A 25,895-nucleotide genomic window follows, 5' to 3' on the forward strand; every position below is an offset into this window, starting at 1 on the left:
CAGTTTCCATTCCTTCATCTAAAATGGTTGACAGTCTGCTCTCCAGAGTAGTGGAGGAGAGAAGGGGGCTGGAGGATCCTGAATAATGGGAAAGGCAGCTCTGTTCTCTGGGAGCTGGGGAACAAGTGCAGGCATACATGAATAATTTTGCACAGTCATGTGGAGATCAAACACCAGACCTATTTGATCTAGTGTGGTTTCTTCAGAAGTGCCTGGTGTGCCTTTACTGTGCTGCAAAAAAAGCTTGTTAATTATACTCCAGGGCTGGACCTGTCTTAACACATTGTGTTTTATGGTACTGTTTCCAGACAGTGCTCTCAGCACTTGGTCCTGAATGGACACAGTACAGGCTTGCAGGTAGAGTCTGTCAGAATCAGTGATGAATGTTAAGGCAATAAGCAGAACTGAGCTGAAAATGAGTGTCTGCCATTTGTCATGTGCTCTCTGCCTGTGACTGTAAGTACCAGTCACCTGTGCTAGGTCTGCACAGCAGTATGCTATGCAAAAGCAGCAAAACTGCTCCCAGGAACTGCTCTCATCTGGAAGCACTCTGCTTTTTTTGTGCTGCACTGCACTGAAGCTAAGGAGCACCAAGAAACCTGACTTGTCATTTTGTCAGTTTTGTCCTCCATCTCCAGTTCAGCCTTCCACTGCTGCAGACATTATTCATATCTCAAAGCTGATACGGAGCCCTACTGTGCAAATCTAGCTAGTAATGTGTTTGAAGTGTTGAATCTTCTAACTGTAAGAAATGCTGTAAAGAGTGTATGTAGAGGGCCAGTGATTAGCTCTTTAGATATAGATTACCAAGGGTGTACACTTAAAAAACATGACTGAATTTTGGGCTTGTTTTCTTGCAGTATATAAGAAGCTGTATTATGCTTGGTCGCATGCCCAATCTGATGCTCATGGCAAAGGAAAGCCTCTATACCCAGCTACCACTGGACACTTTTACCATGCCATCGTACTCCAGGCGTATCTCTACAGCTACACCCTACATGAATGGAGAAGCTACAGCCAAATCTCTTTGGACTATCAGTAGTGCCCTCAGAATACGAATCCTCTGTGCAACATATGTAAATGTGAACATTAGAGACATAGACAAGGTAATGCAAATGCTGTATGGCATTGACTATGGTTTCCAGCAGCTCATGTTTTCCCTCTTGAGTTTTCTGTGCTTACACTGGAAAAGTAGTGTTATTTAACATGTTAGAAAAGTGGACCCCATGGTTATTTAAGTTCAAGTACCCAGTTCTATAAAATGCAGACAAACTTTGGCAGCTGAAAACTTTTGTGTGCTACTTAAAAGGCATGAGTTGTGGTATTTAGGTAAATATTCTGCCTGATAGGAACAGAACTCAGTTTGCATAGTTCACTTGAGCTTAATGTATAGTATCATAGTATCAGTCAGGGTTGGAAGGGACCACAAGGATCATCTAGTTCCAACCCCCCTGCCATGGGCAGGGACACCCCACACTAGATCAGGCTGGCCAGAGCCTCATCCAGCCTGGTCTTAAACACCTCCAGGGACGGCGCCCCAGCCACCTCCCTGGGCAACCCATTCCAGGGCTTCACCACTCTCATGGCGAAGAACTTCTTCCTCACATCCAGCCAGAATCTCCCTATCTCCAGCTTCATTCCATTCCCCCTAGTCCTCTCACTACCTGATATTCTGAGAAGTCCCTCCCCAGCCTTCTTTTAGGCCCCTTTCAGATACCAGAAGGCCACAATTAGGTCACCTCGGAGCGTTCTCTTCTCCAGCCCCAACTCCCTCAGTCTGTCTGGATAGAAGAACAAACCTCATGTTGTTGTTTATTTTCTAAATAATAATTATGTTTGTGTGTATTGCAGTAACAGAGAATACTTTTGATGAGGAGATGCTAGATAGTGTGCTAGTATCTTTGTTTATAAAAAGAGAGGTATGGGAAGATCAAGGATAAAAAGCAGGTAGGCTACAGGGCTGTTGAAGCCCTACTACAAGCCTGGCTCACTACCTGAGAATCAGTTTGGTCTTTTCCTGCACCAAGCTGAAGAAGAATTGAAAATAAATTTCAGGTTTCTTTAGAGTTTATTTCAAGCTTATTATTTTTAAGAAATAGTTTGTCATTTAACGAGGAAGAAGATGGAAACATTTTTTGCCAAAAGGGTATGCTTATAGCCTTTGCTTCAAAACTAGCAGAGCATGAACAGATTTGAGTTGTAGGGAGGGTGGGCAGCTGTTCAATTTTTAGTTTATTTTTTGTGTTTTACGTGAGGGAAGTTTAAAGTTAGTATGTTGTTAGTAGTTAACAATATCTGTTGATGGCAGTGAAGAATACTGTATATAGTAACATTTAGAAGATAGTACTAATATTACCATTGTTTTCAGATCTATGTTAGAACAGGTATCTACCATGGAGGGGAGCCTTTGTGTGACAATGTGAATACTCAAAGGGTACCATGTTCTAATCCAAGGTAAGCTAAGTACCTGAGCAAATATAGAGAACCTGACTTTCAGAGTATCATAAATTGTAGCACTGAAGGAGGAAAGGCTCAACTTAAATATTCAAGTAGAGCTCATTGCTGGCAATTCCTTGCCTTAAGTTTTGTAAAAAATATTTTTACATATCCCTGTCCTTGAATTAACTTAATTCAAACACAAGTATTTTAGCAGTACAGTTTCTTTCTTGAGCAGGTCTGATTTCTATGTGCGTTTACAGTTGCTTCTAACTGAACGCATTAATGACACAATGCTGTGAAATCAGCACAGCTGTAGATGGCTGCATCAACACATGTTCCAATTGCAGGCTCAGATTTCACTTTCAGCATGAGGCAACATGATGTCACTTAACCTCAAAATCTCTTTTGGTGAGGTTACACAGTATGTTCTAAAGCAGAACCACTGACTACGGAGAGCTAACATAAAAGTGAGTGCCACATCTGGGCTGTTTATTTTCAGGAGATTTGACCTACCGTCAGTATTATCTGGGATAATCACATGAACTTAAAAGTGCAAAAAGAAGTTTTGTGTGAGCATATGTAAACATTGAGAACAAGTATGTTCCTGTAACTCACTAATGAGGATGTTCAGCATCTGCTAGGATTAAATGCAAAGCATGTGTTCAGAAGTAATTCCTGACAGGTATTTTGTGTCTGATTTCATGTCCTCCTAATGCATTTTGAAACTTCATGAGAAACTGACAAAAGGATGAATAGATTGTATAATTAGAGGGCCTAATGAATTTATGTAGCTGTTGAAAAATAACTACTCCTTCTGAGCTGCCCAAATATAGATCTACTGGAACTGATTGTTTAATGGGTTTAGAGACAAAATCTCCTTGGAAAAGTGATAAGGGATGTGGCTTGAAAACTTGGGTATAATCACATATCTGTATTATATGAAATGAACTACTAAGAAAAGTAGGTTAAAGATTATATGGCAATTTCTTCATTCTCAGATGACATCTTGGACAGTTATTTCTCTGTAAAACTTTACTTCTAGTAGCTACGGGCACTGAAACTTAATGCTGTCATTGGAAGGTGCTGCTTCTTCCAACTGAGAAAATTGTGTGGCAATCTACTTAAGAAAACAAAATACATTCAGAAGTTCTACTCCACAAGCACAGTTGTACCAGTCAAGAGAGAGTGACTACTTGGAGAAGTTAACAAAAACATAATCTATATTCCTGTAGAACCAATCTGGCCTCTTATTACTGTGGTAGATAGAATATCTGAGCTAGAAATACTGCTTTGGATTTGTGTGTTCTATTTCTTGAAGTTGTCTCTTTTCTAGCAGTTCAAATTCAGTTCAGTTCTGAAAGAGATGCAACATTTTTTTCCCCCACTTGCTTTTTTTCCCTCTGAAGGGAAAAATACTTCACTAACTAAGCCTTAGCTCTTTAGATTATACCTCTGGTGACAGCAGTAGTCAGTAGGTTTGCCGGAACAAAAGCAAATGAACCTATTGCTAAGTTTGCAGGAATTGAACCTAGCCTAACTTTTTAAACAAGGTTGGTGCTTTCAGGCTATCCAGGGAAGTCTGCATTCACAAAAGGAGATATGGTTGAATGCATATAGGAAAACCCTTCTTCATTAAGAAAGTGTATTGTTGATGCACACACAGAGGTTGAGTAGGAACAGAAAATATGCAGTTGTCTGCATATTCTCCCTTAACCTGGTTTGATTCTGCTTTTTAAACCTTACAGGTGGAATGAATGGCTGTTGTATGACATGTACATTCCTGATCTGCCCCGTGCCGCTCGGCTCTGCCTTTCCATCTGTTCTGTTAAAGGCCGGAAGGGTGCTAAGGAGGTAAAACACTTCATGGTTTCAATATGCTAACAAACAAAATCTACTTAATTCAAGTCTGGGAAAGTACTTAGTAAATGCTGTCCTGGCAATTAGTCTTAGTCCAATGTTTGATTTGAGTCTTATTACAATAGGGGATTTTCTTTCCTTTTATCTAGTTCAGACCAACACTCTCATGGTCAAAACTGAAAAAAAAAAAGAGAGGGGAAAAAAAGTCTTACATATTCAATGCTACCAGGCACAAAAACTAGTGCTAGTCTTTTCAGGTACAAGTGCCTTTAAATTCAAGTTTCCAAACTCATAATTTACTTCCCTATCTATTGAAAAAGGGCATTATTTATACTTTAATTTAGTGTTGACTTTTAAGCTAAAGATTTGTGACACTTCAGCATTTGATGCAAAATCCCCACTTCCTAAGACTCTCCATATGGCATAATTCTAGCCACTGACATCATTAAATTCTGAGTTTGTGTCACAGGTACTATATATTTGTGGGGTTTTTGGTGTTGTGTTTGGGTTTTTGTTCTGTTCTTTGTTTGCTGTTTTATTTTCTCCTTTTGTGTTTTTCTTTTCTACAGCCTCTTTTCCAATCTTAGAGAATCATAGAATGGCTTCAGTTGGCAGGGATTTTTAAAGATCATCTAGCCCTCCCACATTGTTCACTAGAAGAGGTTTCTCAAAGCCCCACTCAACCTAATCTTGAACACTTTCAGGAGTGGGAAATACACAACTTGTCTGGGCAACCTGTTCCAGTGTTTTACCACCCTCATGGGAAAAAGAACATCATTTCTTATGTCCAGTCTAAACCTATTCTCTTTCAGTTTTAAACTACTGCCTATTGCCCTGTCAGTAGAGGCGTAAAAAAACCTCTCTCTTCCATCATGTCAAATTATTTTGATGTGGGGAAGATGTTAGTGTGTGTTTACAAGTGTTTTGGTACCCTGCAAAATGCCTGCCATGAGAGTCATTCATACAGAACTATGGTGCAGCTTCCACAACCTGCCTTCAGCAGCTCTGGGGTAAAAATGTTATTTTTCCTGGCTTACTCTGTCGTAATTAATAGATGATGTTAAAAAGATAATTCTTCAATCTCTTTAAGGAGCACTGTCCATTGGCTTGGGGAAATATCAACATGTTTGATTACACAGACACTCTTGTGTCTGGGAAAATGGCTTTGAATCTTTGGGCAGTACCTCATGGGCTGGAGGATTTGTTGAATCCTATTGGGGTTACTGGATCAAATCCAAATAAGGTAAGTATGTGCATGCTAGGTTCCTCTTCAGGAGTACAGTTTGGAAATAGATTTGTATTATAATTAGTAGCATTCGACAGAAAAAGTAATTTAAATTCCCTTTGTGTAGGAAACTCCATGTTTGGAGCTGGAATTTGATTGGTTTAGCAATCCTGTGAAGTTTCCAGACATGACAGTGATTGAAGAACATGCCAATTGGACAATATCCCGGGAACTGGGCTTTAACTACAGCTATGCGGGGCTGGTAAGGCAAACTCCCTTTCCAGAATTAGCTACTGAAATATGGAAGTATTATTAATTTTCCTTGGTATATTACTTATAAAGAGAATGGGGTTTTATGTATACTGATTTATCACAAAGGCAGGACATCATTTTTTTTTTTTTGTTTCTGTGTAGCAAAATGAGTACATTCTCAGTTCTTTATATTGCCAGTAAACTGACTGAATGCTTCACTGACCAACCAAAACACTTCAAAGAGAAACTTTCTTACTGTGCAAACTATTATGGTGCTTTTGACTTTTTCATATAATTAATTCAGATGTCTAAAGTACTTAGTTTAACTTTTCAGAAGTTTAAATTCTCCTTCAGTGATGCTGTTCTATTTTGTTACAATTTCGTGTCTACAAGTAGGCTTTCTTCTGTAATCTAAAGGTGCTTGTAACTCTTTACTGGCTGTTTAATGGGCTAGTTATAACCATAAATATAGGGAATTTTGAGGAAATTGATTGGCATGTGAGTAGTCCTTTATCTATTCTCTACCAAGACAAAAAGATGATGATAATTAGCTTTTTGCTGATATTTGGAGCTTTCTTTAAAGCTCCTTTTGGATGAATAAAAGGAGGAAAAAGGCAAGCTGTAAAGGTCAAAAAATTATCTTGTGAAAGACAAGGCTGTGAAATTAGTTGGTATGTTTTATGTGTTCTTCTGGAGGCTGGCTCAAAGACTAGAGGGTTTCCCCCAGAACAAGCTTTGTGGTCTGTGTGAAGAAGAGTATCAGCATGGAAAATTTCACAGTGGCAAAAAGCGCTTTGGGTGTCAATAAGTTTCCAGTTTGAGAATTCTTGTGACATTTTTAACAGTCCCATTTCAACATGCCTTGAACAAAGGGTTTGTAGGTATTTGATTTCTCCTGATACTCTACAGGAAGTCCATCAGAGAGTGGCATATCTGCTGATGCTATGTATTGTGACTGAGCAGTGCTGCAGGGCTCTTAACAAGTCCGTAAGAGTAGCTGGCTTCTTGGTAAACAACATTTCTTTGCTATAACACAGCCTATATCCCGGTTTTATAGATGCTCAACTTTTCTATTCCATCTGTAGGCAAAAAAAAAACCCAACCAAAAACCAGAGAATTGTGAGAAGAATAAGCTCTTATTTCAGTGACAAAGTAATAATCAACTTACATTTTGTTCTACCTTGGAGTTTTTTTTAAAATTATAAAGTTATCATGGAACCTTTGTAATAATCCTTGCAATACCATAGAAGGTCATATTGATTAAATATGGAGAAAGCCTGTTTACATCAGTGACTAAGTTGACAGGGAAACAAACTGTATCGCTGCTTTAGTCTCATTATTCATAATGCTTTTCCTTCAACCCTCTTCATTGCCTGCCAAAATCCTCTTATTTTTCCTTTTTTTAATTCAGACTGTATTAAATGCTAGTTAAGTTTGAACATCATTATTCTCTCAGCATTGTGTTGGTCCCTTTTATCATTTAATGTGTAGCATCTTCAGATGTGAAGATAAACTTTCTATATTCAGGTACTGTGCATATTTATAGCTCTTTGTAATATTGGCTATACTGAGGGAGTTAAAGCCAAAAGATTGTTACTAGTTTGGGTAGTAGATCACTGTGTAGCATTGGCTGTATCTGAGAGAAGTAAAAATGCTTTTCTGACATGGTCAAGATATCATCAAAACAGTGGTTTATATAGAAATTATTTTGTTATGATACAAAGAGCATAAAACTTCTGTTTGGAATGCATTACACTGCATTTTAATTAATACATGCTTACAAGAAATCATTTATAGGCCCATTAATATCTCAAATATGAAGGAATTTTCACATATTAAATCTAATTTACTGTCCCACAATTCATAGAATTTCAAGTTTTTGGTGTTGACCGCAACAGGATAAATGCATTTCCCTTCTGGGATTGACCTAAACTATGATCTTTCTGACCCACTATGCAGGTACAATTTACACTTTTTTGACTTTTAACTTACATTTAAGGATGCCTCTTTCAGAATCAAGATGAATATGTACAATTAAATCACTTGCTCAATATCAGATATTTGATCTTGTATCAGGAGTGGTATGAAGTCATTTATCCATTAACTTCCTTATAGAATTACCCTGACTTTGCTACTTGCAATGTATTCGTTACCATAATACCTAAGAACGTGTTCTAGAAATTTTCCTGTGCCACCTTGAGTAGTCCTGAATAATTTCTCTCCACTTTTAAGTCCAGTCCATATGCTTCGCAATGGTAATTACAAAAAGCCATACTGGTGTGGGCAAGACACTACAAATCCTGTGATTCATAGCTTGAGTGTTGGTAGACATAAGCTTGGAGGCCAGAATATTTTTGTCCTGTGTAATCACAGTGAACCCATCATGGGAGGACATGATTTATGTACATAAATACACACAGAGAATGTTCAGTCTGAAGTAGATAACATGCAATATAACCAGATAACTGTTTCTTAGAAATTTCAACATTTCACCTTCTACCTGCAAGTTTCATATTATTCTTCAGGTTTTGGGTTTTGTTTTGTGGGGTTGGGGTTGGTTTCTTATGCTGTTTTCTGTTGTGTGGTTGTTGGTTGTTTTTTTTTTAAGCTAGATGCATTGGGAAAACATTTTGTATTGGGAAAACTTTCTTCAACCCACCACAGACACCTAGGTACTTTGAAGTACCAGTTCAACCAGTTGAAAATTTTAGTCAACAAAACTGACAGACAAAGCTCACTTCATTCCTGTTTAATATGCACAGTAGAAATTGCCTTAGGAAAGAGCAGAACAAGAGGTGAAGTAGTGTAGTTCTGCAGCTTAAACAATTGGAACTTGGAAAAGAGTTGATCTTCTTCTTCTGTAGTAGGAGTCATGATATAGATGTGAAAATAGGAGCTCACTTTAAAAATACTGTTCAACTCTTGTAAAAGTTTTTGGGAAAGCTTTGTCTTAAGTGTAAAAATTGTTGTATTTTTATACTAAGGCATAAGCCAAGCTGCTTAAGTTTTTTTCAGTGCATTTGATTGCAGTTGAAACCGCAGCATTTCATATGTTGCTTTGCAAAAACCATATAAATGAACTAAGAAATGGAAAGTGTAGGAGACAAATGAAACTTGGCACACAAGCTGTGAAAAATCTAGTAATTGTAATAGTTTCATACCTCTGCCATTGATCTAAGCTGGTTCTAATAAATGAAGCCTTAGATAAAATTGATTTTGGTGTGCACCAGTTGTTTTCTTTGCTCTTTGGGCAGTATCTTGTGCTAATTCTAGTTAATGTTTTCCATTGTTCCTATTACTCAGGCTTTCCTACAGTGTTCTGCCTCTTATTTACCTAGCTTCATCCCTCATATTCTGCTTTTTTCAGTTCTGATTCTTTTTTCACTCCTTTCATCAGCTTTCATTTTGTGCTGTTACATTGTTCATTAGATGCTAACTACTGCTGATTTAGTTGAAATGTATCTCTTCTTGTCCCGGTAGTGACTCAAAGCAGTTGTAGAAATCCAAGGCCTTGTCTTTCATATATCTCTATCTTAAAATTCTAAGTCCTCAGTTAAAACAGAAGGGAAGAACAATGTAGTATTGCATAGCATAGGCTGTAGGTGTTGCTGTGCTGTTTCAATAATTCATGTATGTTGTATGACCACAGAAGGAAATGTGTGGAGGGTTAATGGGCCTCTTTCTCTCTGCAGAGTAACAGAATAGCTAGAGATAATGAATTAAGAGAAAGTGACAAGGAGCAGCTGCGAGCCATATGTACACGAGATCCTCTGTCTGAAATCACTGAGCAGGAGAAGGACTTCCTCTGGAGCCACAGGTATTTAAAAACCAAACCAAAGAGAAAAGCTTCATCATCACAGTCAGACTTCACCCCCATCATTTCAAATTCATCATGGTCATCTTGGGTTTAGCTCCCCTTTCATTATTCTGTATTGAGGGTTAGTGTGTTAGAAAAGGCCTCTAAACATTTCTGCATCTTGGTGCAGAAGTCCATGTGGAAAAGTAAGTTGTGGAATTAGTTCACATTTTTCCCTGTTACTTCAGTCTTACCTTCATGCATGGATCTTGGCACCACCTTATGGTATTGATTGGATTGTGCTGACAAAGAAAGAGATGCAAGGCTGAATGGATATAGTAGATGGTTATTGAAACAGAAATGATACTTTGTACATACAGCTTTTTTCTCTTTTGCAGACACTATTGTGTGAATACCCCAGAAATTCTGCCCAAATTACTTTTGTCTGTTAAATGGAATTCTAGAGATGAAGTGGCCCAGGTAATATATAGCACAAAATTAGTTGTATATTTTGAAGAAGCTGTAAAATATGGTGTTTTAGAAGAAACTTCTGAAATTTAAAAGGTGTTATGTGTGCATAGTACACTGAATGAAAGTTTAGATCATGCAAGTTGCCACTATAATTGACTGATCAGTCTAGTCCTTAGCTCTTATTCTTCAGTTCAGTCCAAGTCGTAAGATTTCCTCGTTGTTCAACTACTTAATTCCTTGCTATGTTACTCCTTGCTATGGTTTGTCAAAAGCATTTAAATGGGAGCTTTGTTTTAATTCTTTTTATAGTGGGTAAAACAGCAAAGTCAGCTGGCAGCTAATACTAAATTGTTTGAGAGGGGACTGGCAAGTAAACAGCTTCTGCTCGGTTGCCATTTGTCTGATACCTTCTAATGGCTATTTACTACTACTTCTTTCTAATCAGTGCAAACATGTAATGTGCTTGGACTTCTTGTCCGCAGATGTATTGTTTGGTAAAGGACTGGCCTCCGATCAAGCCAGAGCAAGCAATGGAGCTTTTGGACTGTAATTATCCTGATCCAATGGTGCGAGCTTTTGCAGTTCGGTGTCTAGAGAAGTACTTGACAGATGACAAGCTGTCCCAGTACTTAATCCAGCTAGTACAGGTATAGAGCATATTTTGGTCTGCTTGATGTCTATATTCAGTGATCACAGGGGCTTAAAATGCAAAAAAAGATGATGTGGAAAAGGTCATCAGTTAGCATTGTGAGTTACTTAGTTGGGAGGAGATGAAATGCAGTTCATTTTCTGTAGTGCTGTGGGTTTGTTGATATTAAATGACAAAGTTTTGCAGAGATGCAGAACTGTTCTACCAGCTGGAACACGCAGCTATTTCAGCTGTCCCAGCATATGGGAAAGTATGAGCAACAGCATCTTCTCAAAATTTTGAGCAGGTTGAGGCTAAAATATTTGGTAACAATAAAAGAAGCATCAGATGGTAAGCTCTCGAAATAGAGGCAGATACTGTTTAAATCCTAATCTTGATACCAAGATCAGTCATTCTACATAATTTAATGTAAAACATAGATTGATTTTATTTTGCTGACTTTAATCTCTGTGTTGTTCATAGAAATAGTAACAGCAGCTGATGCATTTTTTTTTTCCTTTTTATCCTCAACTAGGTTCTGAAATATGAACAGTATTTAGATAATCAGCTTGTGAGATTTTTGCTCAAGAAGGCACTGACCAATCAAAGGATAGGACACTTTTTCTTCTGGCATTTAAAGTAAGCGTAATACCATCTTAAGGGGTGATGGAATTCCTATTAGCTGTAAACAATTAGTTCTTCTAAAGCATTGTACACTAAATGTCCTTTTCAAGGAAAATATTACCACTTAAATTTATTTTATATTGCTTGAGAGTTTGAATGAGCAGTCTGAAGATAGAAGTCATTCCTTAAAGTTACAAAAGCTAGTCAATAATAGATAATTAGTTTTAGGGTTTTTGTTTTGTGGTATCTAGCAGTGGTTATTCTTAGACTGTGATAGTCTAGCTATAATTGCTGGAAGCCTCACAAAATTATTGTTTACAGCTTTGACAGATCTCTGCAGTTTGAACTTCACTTTATACACCAGATATCCCCACCAGTCATTCCCCAAAAATGGTACAAATGATTGTGGCCTAAAGAAAGCCACATAATTGGACCATATAAGGCTTTGGAAAATAACTGTTCATAAATGCTTATTAAAGACTTATAGAGCTTGATGATGAAAAATATGTTCATACACTTCCTCACAGTATAATGTGGGTTTTTGTAATTCCTGATGTTGAGAAGACTGAGCAGATATCATCCTACAGCATGCTGGATTGCAGCCAAGTCTCACCTGACAATGTCTGAGATAATGTGATCAGGCACAGGAAGTGATGTTTGTCATGCTTTCAGTTTTCTATTTTTCTTGTTAATCATTGAGGGTAATGGAATAAGCTGCCTACGTGTTTGAGGGGATGTATTTTAGGACTCTGTGAAGATTAAGACTGTGTAAGGAAAAGGAATGTAGAGGGGCCATATCCTTGTCTAAATGAGACAAGGAGAAGATGAAACAGGTTAGCTTTGCTGTCAGCAAAGAAATCATGACTTGAAGGCTTGGCATTTATGCCTGAGTTTTTGGGAAGCATGGATTTTTTGGTAGGAAAAGACAGCATGTAGCAAGAATTAATGGGGGGAAAGCCTATAAACTCTCTGCTGAAACAGTTGTGAAGGAGTACTGAAGTCAGATCAGGCCAGTCAAAATGAGATGAGTTTTTGGGATTTCAAGGCAAGTTATTCCCCTGAAAATAAGAATCCATAAAAAGCCTTCAGGAAGATATTACAGGTATAGCTTCACTTTTGGTGCCTCTGATTGGTTTTGTCTAAGCTGTAACTGTTCTTCTTTTCTGTGTAGGTCTGAAATGCACAACAAAACTGTAAGTCAGAGATTTGGTTTACTTCTGGAGTCCTATTGTCGAGCATGTGGAATGTACCTAAAGCATCTGAGCAGGCAGGTGGAAGCTATGGAGAAGTTGATTAACCTCACAGATATTCTCAAGCAAGAGAAAAAAGATGAGACCCAGAAGGTATTATAAACTGTCTACATAGCAAAACTGTTGCAACTGAGTCACAGGAATCACTTAGAACTGTGTTTTATTTTATTAACTAGAAAATTAATGCTAACTTCAGTAGATAGAATACTATCCTAGAAGTTGTAATATTTTGTGTTGCCATTGTCTCTTAAGGCAACAGAACTAAATTTAAGGGCTTCAGTTTGTGTTATGTGGCTAAACAGAGTTGCCGATGTTTGAACTATGCAAATTCACGCTTTAAAACCAAAGCTGAAGTCTGATACTTCCCTCTCTTTACATGTCATTCATATTCTCAAAACCTGAATGTGATTATTTATCAGGTACAGATGAAGTTTCTTGTTGAACAAATGAGACGGCCAGATTTTATGGATGCTCTACAAGGTTTCATCTCTCCTCTCAATCCTGCACATCAACTGGGAAATCTCCGGTATCGTTTGCAGTTTGTCTAGATATTTGAGTCTTAACATTCGCAGTGTGAGGGTCAAATGTTAACGTACTAAATGTTAGGATCGTCAAAGTTAACTGAATAAAATTTGTAGCAGAGTGATTCATAAAGAGTGAAGTAATTTCAGTCTAATAGTTTAACAAATGAGGGAATAACGTAAGTTAGCTGTCTGTTAAGGTGGCAGAAACCAGTCCTTTTTCCCTTTGTCATGAACACACTGCCAAAGGAAAATGTACAATTAAACTAGCTTTTCTCTAGGGCTTAGCAAATAGTTAACATTGCACTTACTAATTTAAGTTTGAAGATGAAAGTTTAAGTGCTTGACTGTTGGTTACCCTTTCATCTTGAGTTTTATACTAGTTTGAAGAAAACAGGTAGAACTTAGTAGGATTACAGAAACATGGTATGAGAATCAAACTGTGCCTGTTTCATAGAAACCTTCTCTTTTTGTACAGGCTGGAGGAGTGCAGGATAATGTCATCTGCAAAAAGACCCCTGTGGTTGAACTGGGAAAACCCAGATATTATGTCTGAATTGTTATTTCAGAACAATGAGATCATCTTTAAAAATGGAGATGGTAAGAAAAAAATTAAGTGTCATTCAAAAGCTATGTATCTGTTTATTTTCCTGAGCTACTGTTTAGTAGTTTTTTTTCTAAGTATATAAAATACATACATTGAAAAAAACCTTTAAAAAGTAAATCAACCAGGCAAAGCAATTTTCTTTTCCAGAAATATTAAATGTGCGTTGATACATATGTCTCAATTTTGTGTGTTCTGAGATGCTCAGTCTCTTAAGTTGGAACATGATATTATTTAATGCTTTTGACTTGAAAATGTTTGCAGAATACCATAGATGTGCAACCTGTCATTCCATTGTCATGTTTTCTAGTGTGCATTTTTAAACACCTTTGAAGTCACCACCACAAATTCATTTTCATTCTCAACTATTTAAAATCTGAGAGGACAAACTCTGCATTAAAGTGTGGAATCCTTACTTCCTTGAGACATACTATTTGGAGGAAAAGTAAAATAAGACACAATAGTGTTCTGGTGTTACAAAATTTGCAGTCTATGTATTTGACTCTTCCAGACTTGCGTCAGGACATGCTGACACTTCAGATAATTAGAATTATGGAAAACATCTGGCAAAATCAAGGTCTTGATCTTCGGTAAGCTTTAGAGGTTATTCTCAAGCAATGCTCTTCTTAATGGGTTTTGCATTGGTTTGTTGCCAGAGATTGCTTCTGTTCTCCCAAGGGAAATAAATGAAATGCTATCAATAGGCTTGTGTGTACATGCTAGAGTGATTTTTAATTTGTTTGTTTTTAATAACCTTCAGTCAGCTAAACTACCGGATGCCATAAACATACGGTAAGGCTGCATTTGAAAAAGACTTGTCTAGCTCAAATGGGTCTGAGGCATCTACATAGCAGGAATGGCTTTGAGAGCTAACACGCACTACTCACATTCTTGTTTACTGATGGTATCTGTAGGATTTTCTTTGAACAAGTTGCCAAACTTGCAACCCTGTTGCGTGATGACTTTGTGTACTGAAGTGAAGATACTAACTAGGAAAAGTAGGCATTACCCAGTCGAAACTGTATGCAGCTTCTCCACCTCTAAATACTCTGTGGGCACAGTAGTTTCTGCAGAATGCCATTCACTGGAAACTATTCTGCCTGTCAAAAACTGATACTGGGCAGGCTGTGCATCCAAAGAATGTCGCTGTATGGTGCGTTTTTAGGTGGTGGTTCCTCTGCATTGTAAAATAAGTATGTTTTTGCACCTGCAGTTCTCATTTCCTTGCCATCTAGACAAATAGACCTACTGGTCTACTGGGCAACTATTTTGTCTCTAGTATTGTAATGAGTGACAAAATTATGGTTTTGTCCAAGAATGGTTTGCAGAATTGCAGTTCACAGTGCCCACATCTTGAAGAATACCGGTTATAGAAATAATCAAAAAAGCATCTTCTCTCACGTTTTCCCACTGTTTTTCTTAGAGGCAACATGGAGCTTTAGAAGAGAAGTTGAATAGGTGCTGTGGCTGATTAACAAAAAAATTCAAAAATAGATAGAAAATCAAACTCCCAGCTGTCCCATCTACTATACATATAGACTGAGGCTGCAAGATGAGGCAGCTGGTGGACTCTGAATCTAGAATAAGCTACAGATTTACATGAGTGGGCAAAACAAACCAAAATCTTTTGAGGATCTAAGAAATTGACTTATGCCACTAAGGCTACTAAACGATGTCTATGTGGGACACAAAGTCTAACGGTGCAAAGTTTATGCCACAGCCTTATGAAAATAACGGGTCTCCCTGTTTTGACCCCTAAATCAGACTAATGTTTGCAAGTTTAGACAGATCAAGATCAAACTACATTTAGTACCTGCAAATGAAGCACTGTTAATTCAGAGAGGAGAAGCCCATCTCCACAGCAACACCAGCAGTCAGCCCTCCCACTGGCTAAACATTGCACTGATGTTCCTTATGTTCTTAGATCTAATGCAAAGCCAGAAGTTGTTGGTGGCTGTTTTCTTTTACCATGGCATCATAAAAAACAAACAGACCAACCCCCAACCTTTTGGTATGTCAGTGTTTGTAGAAAGCTGGTTTACTCTATAGGTGTGGCACTTTCACTCCAAAAAGGTAACTTCAGGAGAGAAAAGGACTGCTTTGAGGTACATGACTCTCCCAGATCTTTTTTTTAGGTACTCTCTCCCATATCTTGTAACAATGGATAACAATATGATAATGAAACATGTTTCTTTCAGTCTTTGAACAAAAGACTAGGTTTGACATGATTTTTCTCAGATGAAATGATTTGAACATAAATACAGGACTGTGGGGGAGGGGGAGGTAAGAGATTTTGAAAGAAAAAGGGGACAGAGGAAATAATTTCTTCTACTTGTCAAAAAAAAAAAAAAAAAAAGATTACTGAGGTAATCCTTTGAGATTTACTTAGCAATTACAAAAAAAATTATGGTGTCCTTTACAGTGTCCATGAATGACTACCTACAGTTAGTTCATTTGTGTCTGGATAAACTGTAATGCTGCTGACTGTATATGTTCAGATACTATTCAGAGACTCCTGTTCATGGTAGGGGTTGGAAGGGACTTCTGGGGATCATTGAGTCCAACCTTCCTGCCAAAGCAGGATCACCTAGTGCAGGTCACACAGGAATGCATTCAGGTGGGATTTGAAAGTTCCTAGATAAGGAGACTCCACAACCTCTCTGGGCAGCCTGTTCCAGTGCTCTGTTACACTCACATTTTGAAGTTTCCATGCTGGTTTTACATACGAAGTATTACTTGCTGCTTGCTTACAGTAACCATGAAATCCTAATGTTTGTTTTCTGAACACTTAGATTCTGGCTCTGGTACTGCAGTTTGAGTATAGTCAAATTATTTCACTAAATCACATTGCCTTTTTAAGGGTTTTTCCCAAGGCCTCCAAGAACACACTAATAAATTTCTACCTTAACCTTTTGTCCTGATATAAAAGTGAAAAACAACATTGGATACAGTGGCTGATATGTTACTGTACTAATAACTGATACACTTTTCTTTTCCACACACCTAACTGCAATATCCCTATAAAGTATTAACAGTTTTTTTGTACCATAAAGTAACAGATAACATTTATTTGATAAGGGCTATGAAACATTCTTGTTGCTTGCTGTCTCCAAATGTAACTGGATAACAAAAACAACAAACCTTTGTGTTTCAGGATGTTGCCTTATGGTTGTTTGTCTATTGGTGACTGTGTGGGACTCATTGAGGTCGTGAGAAGCTCTCATACAATCATGCAGATACAGTGTAAAGGAGGCTTGAAAGGAGCGCTGCAGTTCAACAGCCATACATTGCATCAGTGGCTCAAGGACAAGAACAAAGGAGAAATGTGAGATTTCCTGTTGCTTGTTTGTCATGTTCCTGTGCTCTTTTTGATGGAAACTTCAAGAACTGAAGTTCATCAAGTGGAAAATTATATTTATCTTTCTTTGGCACTTTGTTTGGTGGTTCCCCCCATTTCCCTAGCATTCCTCCTTGTAGCTCTTCTAATGAGTTTGGTTGGTTGTTTGACTTGTCAGTAGTAAAGCATAATTTGAAGACAGACCTATGAGAGTATAGCTTAAGTCTGTGTTTGAACAGTAGCTCATCAAACACAAACTGCTGGCCTTCAAAAGAGGGACAGTGGCTTTAATCACTAGTTTACTGTGATCTAGCTGTAATTACTTCTGTTTTCAGAGTATGCTGAACTTCTTCCTTACTTTGATAAAATGATAAAGTCCAGGAGTTCTGCTTCATTAAGAGAAGACAGTAGAAGCTGGTCCTTCCTCAAAAGGAAGGGAGGATAAAAACAACTTTGTACTTTTTTTATTGTCAGAATATCTGTAGGAAATGTCACTTTTTTTTGTTTTCAATAGGTATGATGCAGCTATTGACTTGTTTACACGTTCTTGTGCTGGCTACTGTGTTGCTACCTTTATCCTGGGCATCGGTGATCGCCACAATAGTAACATCATGGTAAAAGATGATGGACAAGTAAGATACGTTTGGTTTTTTTGTTCAAAACATAGCTTAATGTCACCTCCCAGATATGAGTTTAGTTCAAATGAATTTATTTTGTTTAAACAAAATTATCAATTTTACTATGATGCAGTTTAAACAAGGAATTACTCATCTTAAAATACCTTTCTGTCTTTTTAAGCTGTTTCACATTGATTTTGGACACTTCCTCGATCACAAGAAGAAGAAATTTGGCTATAAAAGAGAGCGTGTGCCATTTGTCTTAACACAAGACTTTTTAATAGTGATCAGTAAGGGAGCCCAAGAATGTACCAAAACAAGGGAGTTTGAAAGGTGAGCCTTTTTTTAAGCATTTGACTTTCATGTATTTAGTAGCTAAAATGCACTTTACTACTAGTGTCTCCTTCTTCCAGAAATGAAGATATTGTAAGTAGGGAGATGAGTATATTTTCTCAGCCTCATTATGGTGTTCTCAAAAGACTGTGCTGGGGTTTTTTCAGCGTCCAGTTACCTCCAGTGTTGTGGAGGTACAGCAGTAATATGCCTCTAGTAGGGAAATACACTGAAATTTTTTCGCCCTGTCTTTTCCAGGTTTCAGGAGATGTGTTACAAGGCTTATCTAGCAATTAGGCAACATGCCAATCTCTTCATAAATCTTTTCTCCATGATGCTTGGCTCAGGAATGCCAGAACTGCAGTCATTTGACGACATTGCATACATTCGAAAGACCCTTGCATTGGACAAAACTGAGCAGGAAGCTCTTGAGTACTTCATGAAGCAAATGAATGATGCTCACCATGGTGGCTGGACAACAAAAATGGACTGGATCTTCCACACAATAAAGCAACATGCTTTGAACTGAGATGAAAGCAAACAAAACAAGAACTATATCCCGCTTTGTGGGTACTGCACTGTTAATACCTGTTAGCAGCAAAGACTGGTTGCATAGGAATTGCACAAACCATGAACAACATTAGAATTTGTGGCAAGAAAAGAGATGAACTGTTCAGACAGCTGTTGAAAAAATAATGTAAAACAGGGTTTCAGATAGCACTGAAATTGTACACTTCAAAAACTAAGCTTTCGTATGATGTGTGACTTCATGTTATGCCTTAAGCCCAAAAAGGTAAACTTGGAAGAATGTTTCCTTTTTCATTTGATAGGACAAATCAGAAGGAAAAAGAAAATAGTGCTAGCATGAACATAGAGTCCATCATGTATTATCTTAGATCTGGTATAGCAGGTAGAGACTATGTTGGATTGAGAAGAGTGGAAAGAGAATTGAAGTGATAGCAAATACTTAAATGCGGCATAGTTTGAAGGGAAGGAGTTTTTATCTCAAAGATCTGAAAACAATAGTGAGAGGACAGTGCCTTTTAAATGTGCTTCAGAGGCATCAGCATTTGTGGGGTTTAGATGACCCTCTGATTTCTGGGTCCATCATCTGCACAGTTTCTGAATGAAGTGGGCAGGAGGCCCATTCAGTGTGGTGTTTCTTCTGCTCAGTATTTCTAGCAGTGCAATTCGTACCTTCACAAAGAAACTCCCTGTCATCCCCAAAAACTGACTAACCTGGAAATTGAATGGTCAGAATTGGGTTTAGTGCAACAGAGAGCTGTAGTGTTCATCTTAGGTTTGCTTTAATCTAACTTGAACTGAATAGATTTTTTTCATACATGTTTTCCAGAACCTAAAGAAAGGTGAGTTATTAAAATTATTGAAAGATTATTTTTTTATAAAGGCTATTTATATAATAGGAACTACTATTAATATATATTCTTTATTTACATGATTTGTCCAATATTCACTCTTTTAATTTTGCAGCCCAGTTCTATCTGTCCAAGACTCCCGTTTCCATTAACATCACTTGAAGGTGACTAGATAAACTCCTAGGACCAAATTCAGCCCTGGTGAAAGAGGACACAAGTACCATTGAAATAGTGGGAGGTACACCTATTGATGCCAGAGGTGAACTTGGCCTAAGTCTCTTCAAAAATTTTTGAGCATCACTCTTCACATGACCGAAGTGATACGCTGGCTATTCAAGGAACATACATTTTTAAACCCTTCATCCTTGGGTCCACCATTTCTCCTCTTTCTTCTTCCTTTTGAAAGTGGTTGTTTAACCCAGTAACAGATAAATGAGAAGTAGCAATTTAGATTTTTTCACTATGATCAGTAATAAGCAGTTCAGCATACAGCAGATATACGTTGGCTAGCTCAAAGCATGTGGAGTTACCAAACATTTGATAGCTTTGTCTGTTTTGTGCGTGCGCATGTGTAGTAGGTATTTGTATATCTAGGTGTCGTCCCCTAACACAACTACCATGTGTGCAATCAGTTACATTGGCACCACCTTTTCAAACTGTTCAGACTACCAAGGATTTCAGATTGCCCTAATGCACAGCTTGAGGTAGGGCTGTTGTTTTGTTTTTTTTTTTGTCTAATTATTAAACAGTAGTTTGTTTTTGTTTGTTTTTAATTAGTGAAGCCTGTGATTCTGAGGGTGGTGTCCACCCCGACATTTTTAACTAGCTAGATTGGCAGCACTTGGAATGAATTCCAAAGGGTTGGAGTTTTTTTTTGGGGGGGGGTTCAGCTCATTCACTTGCAAACAGGCACCAAGGTGCCACCCAAAGTGCAATACCACATGTAATATAAAATATGCTGAGAGCTGGTGTTATAGAATACAAATAGATAAATAGACTGTACCTTGTGCAGGCTGTACTGATGAGGTAATGAGTGGTTGGCTTCATTTAGCAAATTGTGATATATTTAAAATGTGCAATTGATTATGCTATGAAAGACTTTGGGGATTGTAAAACCAAGGCTTTGGTCTCTCAAGACACTTTCATAGTCAAGATCCTGCAGTTGATTTACTGCACCCATGGATACTTGATATTGTTGGGGGAAGCCTGCTCTTGTGAAAACTACCGAAGTTCCAAGAATAGGATGGGGAATGTGAAGTTTTATTTCCTTCATCCTGTTAAATATTTGGGAGTAGTCCAACAGACTCCCCATTACTCTCTTTGACTGTTACATATTCCTTTTTGTTGAAATATTTTAGCTCCTGCTAATCTTGGTCGTCTTTTCTAAACCAAATTACCCTTGTGTGTATTACTTTGCATACTTTGCAGTCAACACCTCTAATATTTTAGCTCTCTTAAAACATGGCTTAGTTTCAAATGAATTTGAAAATCTGAAACCCTGTTGGCTGTAACTCTTAATTTAACTGAGTAAAAACGGTTGCACAAATGCTACTTTAGGTGCTATATTATCCTTATTTATCTGGTATTGAAACAATGCTTTACCTCATTTATCTAAAGAAATAGTCAGCCTTTTCCAGCCTGGATGAAAGGATTAACTCAAATTTATTGTGTGTTGTGAACCTGAGTTCTTTTGTACTCAACACCTTAGCAATTTACTGCTGTAAATATGAGTATAAATGTCTTTGAGTTCAAGCATGCAGTGTTCTGCACCCTTTTTGCACAAAGCTATGAATCAGGCTCTGTTTCCAAAAGCTACTGCAACTAAATGCTGTGCAAAAGTTGTGAAACTCATTATGAATATCAAATGGTAAAAGAAAGGAAACTTCATAGTGCTACAGAGTTAATGTATTTGGGATGATAGCCTTTAAAATTTAAAACAACCCCAAAAAAAAGGCAGGAGAGGCTCATGGGCTTCAAGCAGTTGTTCTTGCTATAACCAGCATGGGCATTTGAAAAACATTCTGCCAGTTTCAAGATAAAAAATAATCCTCCTTTTTTCATCTTCAGAGTGTTCAACCCTAATTACCTTAATCTGTGACGGCAGTTTTGGGCTGATGTAAATTCAATGAAGGTGGTGGAGAAACTACTTATGTTGGAGTAAATGAGAGAATTCCATCTGTTCTATCGGAAGTAAGATCTGCTTATACTGTGTGAAAGCACCTTTAGCTGAGCTCTAAATTTTTACAGAGATTGCTTGAAGTTTTGGGGGTTTATTATTTAACTCTTCCCTCTTTGTGGAGATCTGAAAATGTTCCCTTTACTCTGAGAATTGGCTGCACAAAACACTAAGTAGCTCATTTTGAGCTTGAATTGACTCCGAACACTTCGCTCTTGCAAAACTTTGCAGTAGGACTGCCAGGGTGAGGAGCCCAGGATTGGGCCATGTGTTTTTTACAAAGCATTAGGAAATGGTGATTTAGTGAAATACCAATCTAAAAACAGTAACTTTTTTTGTACTGTGAAGCTGATTTAATGACAGAGCAGGCTGCTGCAGATTAGTTTTACTTTAGAATAGAGTCTTTGCTTTCCTAAAGGTAGCAGAAAAGGCATCTGTACTGACTTACATATGCACACTTTTCTGGTCTGAAAGGGTGCATTAGGAATTTTTATCATAGACAAAGCAGACTTTCAGTGTAATGTTATTTAAAAAAAGAGTGGTTTGGCATCTTGTGGAGCAAATACAAACCTGCATATTAAGGGCAATGTAGGAATTACCAAGCTTGTAGAGAACTTTGTACGTGATGACCCTGCTGTTGGTTGGTTTGGAGGATTGTTTTCAGTGGGTTTGGGTTTGGGGTTTTTTTTTTCATCCCAACTTTCCTTTATGTAAAATATTGAATGCCCTTCAGCAGTCAATAGCCCATGTTTGACAATTTGAAATCATTTTTTCTCTTGCTTTGTCATTTTATAACCGGCATGTTCCAACGTCTGCTCTTAATAATGAAGAATTCCTCCTGTTTTGCATGTCTGTACAGGTTGCAGACCTGGGCTGGACCCATTCAAAACACAGATATCAAAAAAGCCACTTGAAATTACCATTTTGATGATGCCTTTTGGCATCTTGAAAATGCTTCAAGTTAATGAAATGGCGTGGTATTACAGAAAGAATTGTGACTTGCTGCTTCTGAGATGGATTTTGTTTTTCTTTTAAACATCTTTCTCTTGTTTTAGTTTTACTTGAATGGAAGAACCACGTTTTGTCTTGTTGGGTTTTTTATATATCTATACTATATAGCTGTGGATGTTGCAGATTGTTGAATCCCAATTTAATTTTGCAATACATGTTTCATACAAACCATGAATTTGTATCTCTTTTTGTGCTGACAGTTGTCTCAGTTTAGGTAAGGCTCTATCTGTCCAAAATGTGTAGCTCACCAACCCTGCAGCTGAGGTGGGTTTGGGGGTGGGGATTTGGGTTTAATTTTTACATCTGTGTTAATGAAGGAATGACAGCTGGAAACTGGGTATAGAAGTTGTCTATCTGCATCCACTAATCAAGTCTGTAGGTGCTCTGGTCCTTGAGAAATTCTGGTTTCACTTTATGCTGACATAACACTGACTTCATCAGAATCACTCTGGATTCACAAAAGCATGTGAAATCAGAATTTGATGGTATGTGTATTAAAGTTCCAGATAACTTACTCATATTAGTTAGTATGCATGATGTTCTCCTAAGGAGAGGAATGTTTACTAGCAGTCCAGATAAACACTTGGCAATTTTGCTTGGAAGCAGTCTTTATTAACTAACCTTCTCAGCTCTCCAATTCTTACCTGATATAATTCTGTATAGTTACTTTCATTTTTTGTGACTTCTGGGATTTTTATTGCTTGCTAGCTCAAATGTTTCCTCTTCCTACATTTTTGTAGTATAAAGAATTCTTAAATTCACACTCTTTACTTCTGAGCTTTATGGAGTAGACTCTTAGCAGTACGAGGCCTTACTGTGTTAGCATTTCTGACTCTAAGCCAGAGGTGAATCCCTCTGTCTCTTCTCTCTCCAACACCCCTCTCTTCTAAAAAGGACCCATAGCATAAGAACAACAAAAATATTTGTAAGAGAAGGTCAATTGAAGCAATGCACTATCTGTACTTTGAAGCATCTTCGTTGGGTTGTATAAAAGTGTCCTTACTGTCACTTCTGTATGTGATGCAATATTCCTTCCTCGTAAGAAAAGCCAAAACTGCACTCTTCTATCTTGACTCTTTACAAAACTCTGGTGCCAGATCCCCACTAACTATTAAACAGGCTTAAGAACCATTCATTTCAGTATGACTGCCTAAGTTTTGTTAAGAAACTGTTCTAGTAATAAAATTAATTCCAGTTAAGCCTGACTTAATTGTGTTTTAAGTTACAGAAATTCAAGTGGAAGCAGTTTTTCTCCTAATAATTTTATATCTTCATCCTTGAGAGCCAACTGCTATTCATAGCTGCAATCTCATTCTGCCTTACTTCTTTAGTTTAACTACTTTTAATCTCTTTCCAGGCTTTATTAATAGTGTTCTATATCCTGTGTTAACAACTGTCCCAAGCTGTCCAAAGTTATCTTATTGTTTCATTTGGGGTAGGGGAAAGAAAAGGAAGAGGTCTGGACTATGTGGCTGCAGTCTGATCACCTGAATTCTCAGGTGTGAAATTACAACTGGCACCGCAAGTGCAGAAATTCACAGAATCACACAGAATCATTGAGGTTGGCAGAGATCTTTGGAGATCCCTGTTCAAAACGGGGTCAGCTAGAGCAGGTTGACCAGAACATTGTACAGTTGGTTTTGGAGTCTGCTCAAGAAAGAGGAGTCCACAGTAAAAGTTTTTACTTAATGTTTACATGAAATTTGTTTCACTTTCTAATGTCCTTTAGTGGGCAGCACTGAGAAAGCTTTTCCTATTGTATTTATCCTCTCCATCAAGTATCTGTATATATTAACAAGATGCCTTTAGAGCCTTCTCTTCACCTGGCTAAGCAATGCCAGCTCTCTTAGCCTTCTCTCATATCCATCATCTTCATAGCTGTTGTTGGACTTGTTTTAGTATGTCCATGACTGACTTGTACTGGGGAGCCCAGCACTGGCCCCAGCAGTCCAAGTGTAGCCTCACCAGTGCTGAGCAGTGGGGCAGGGTAAAGGCTCACTTCCTTTGACCTGCTGGTGGTGCTCTTCCTAAGGCAGCCCTGTTGGCATTTTGGATAAATAGAGCCCAGGAGGGTGTAATCTCTTGATGTTGCCTGAAGCTGGTGGCAGTTACGTGTCAGCATCAAAAGCAGAGTATAAACACCCAGCAGCATTTGAAATAACCTTTAAAAAGGAGACAATTGTCTTTGAAATAACCACTACTGGGGGGTGGGGAGGGAGGGGATGTTGCCATGTGTATGTCATTCTGTGATAAAGGTCCTGTGGTGAAGTAGTTAGAAAGCAAAATGTTTGTAGTAATATGGGACAAAAGAAGTATTTAAGATGCAGCAACATGCATGTGGTGTCATACTGAGGAGTCCTGCAGTACTTCAACAGAAAAAATAAAAACATAAAAAAGAAAAAGGAAAAAAAAATAACAAACACAAGCCCCCCCCAAAAACCCCACAACCCTTTCTTCCCCCTACCCTCCCCTTCTGCTGTGCTACCTAAGTACCAAAAGTTTGGCCTATGATACTTATTGTAGTTCATGTTCATGGGAAACTGTAAAAAGTCTCTGCTTTTTATTTATCTTTGCAGTCTGTATCACATGCTGTTTATTAAAAAAAAAAACTACTTTCAATTTTTATCACACTTCTGAGTGTTACTGTATATACTAACTGCAACATGAAAATAACATGGTTGGTACACTGGCAGATTCTGAAGCGAGAATTTAAGGAATCTGCAGCCTTCGAGGTGTGATTCGGTGTTGCAGCCTCACTTTTGAGACAGGCAAGATAAGAACTGTGAGCATCAGTTAATTTGGGGTTTGGGGGGATAGAAATAGAGTTTGCATTATTTATGGGTGGGAAGTCCTAAATGCACTTGGCCTTCCTTCCAGCACAAATTGATCTTCAAAATAACATTTTAGGTATGAGCTGTAAAAGTTCTGATAAGAATAGAATAGACCATGTTAGAAAAGACCTTCAAGATAATAGAGTCCAACCTATCCATCCAACACCATCTAATCAACTAAACTATGGCATCAAGCGCCCCATCCAGTTTCCTCCTGAACACCTCCAGTGATGGTGACTCCACCACCTCCCTGGGCAGCCCATTCCAATGGCCAATCACTCTCTCTGTGAAGAACTTCTTCCTAACCTCGAGCCTAAACCTCCCCTGGTGCAGCTTGAGACTGTGTTCTCTTGTTCTGCTGCTGGTTGTCTGGGAGAAGAGACCAACCTCCGCCTGTCTACAACCTCCCTTCAGGTAGATGTAGAGAGCAATAAGGTCTCCCCTTAGCCACCTCTTCTCCAGGCTAAGCAACCCCAGCTCCCTCAGTCTCTCCCCATAGGGCTTGCATAGGGCTGCTCTCCAGCCACTGTGACCCCAGCCTGTAGCA

The 25,895-nt window shown here is 38.1% G+C and overlaps 1 protein-coding gene across 3 annotated transcripts in view; it reads left to right on the plus strand.

Annotated features, from left to right (window-relative positions):
• PIK3CA (phosphatidylinositol-4,5-bisphosphate 3-kinase catalytic subunit alpha) overlaps positions 1–25,136 on the plus strand; it is a 46,632-nt gene extending 21,496 nt beyond the window's left edge. For 2 of the 3 annotated variants that reach the window (XM_068145039.1, XM_068145040.1), the window contains exons 5-21: positions 861–1,106; positions 2,369–2,454; positions 4,185–4,290; positions 5,387–5,539; positions 5,649–5,783; positions 9,466–9,590; positions 9,968–10,049; positions 10,523–10,687; positions 11,204–11,307; positions 12,464–12,635; positions 12,962–13,068; positions 13,542–13,663; positions 14,179–14,257; positions 16,822–16,992; positions 17,519–17,636; positions 17,803–17,954; positions 18,213–25,136. In XM_068145039.1, the coding sequence (XP_068001140.1) occupies positions 861–1,106; positions 2,369–2,454; positions 4,185–4,290; positions 5,387–5,539; positions 5,649–5,783; positions 9,466–9,590; positions 9,968–10,049; positions 10,523–10,687; positions 11,204–11,307; positions 12,464–12,635; positions 12,962–13,068; positions 13,542–13,663; positions 14,179–14,257; positions 16,822–16,992; positions 17,519–17,636; positions 17,803–17,954; positions 18,213–18,483 (2,394 nt within the window). In that variant the 3' untranslated portion in view covers positions 18,484–25,136. The remainder of the gene's footprint in view (positions 1–860; positions 1,107–2,368; positions 2,455–4,184; positions 4,291–5,386; positions 5,540–5,648; positions 5,784–9,465; positions 9,591–9,967; positions 10,050–10,522; positions 10,688–11,203; positions 11,308–12,463; positions 12,636–12,961; positions 13,069–13,541; positions 13,664–14,178; positions 14,258–16,821; positions 16,993–17,518; positions 17,637–17,802; positions 17,955–18,212) is intronic. The other variant, XR_010988159.1, reaches the window with a different exon arrangement.
• The last annotated feature ends 759 nt before the right edge of the window (positions 25,137–25,895 follow it).

The sequence above is a fragment of the Melanerpes formicivorus genome, unplaced genomic scaffold (genome assembly GCF_026170545.1).
Source record: "Melanerpes formicivorus ecotype bairdi unplaced genomic scaffold, bMelFor1.0.p_v2 SCAF_12, whole genome shotgun sequence".
NCBI classification, from domain to species: Eukaryota; Metazoa; Chordata; class Aves; order Piciformes; family Picidae; genus Melanerpes; species Melanerpes formicivorus.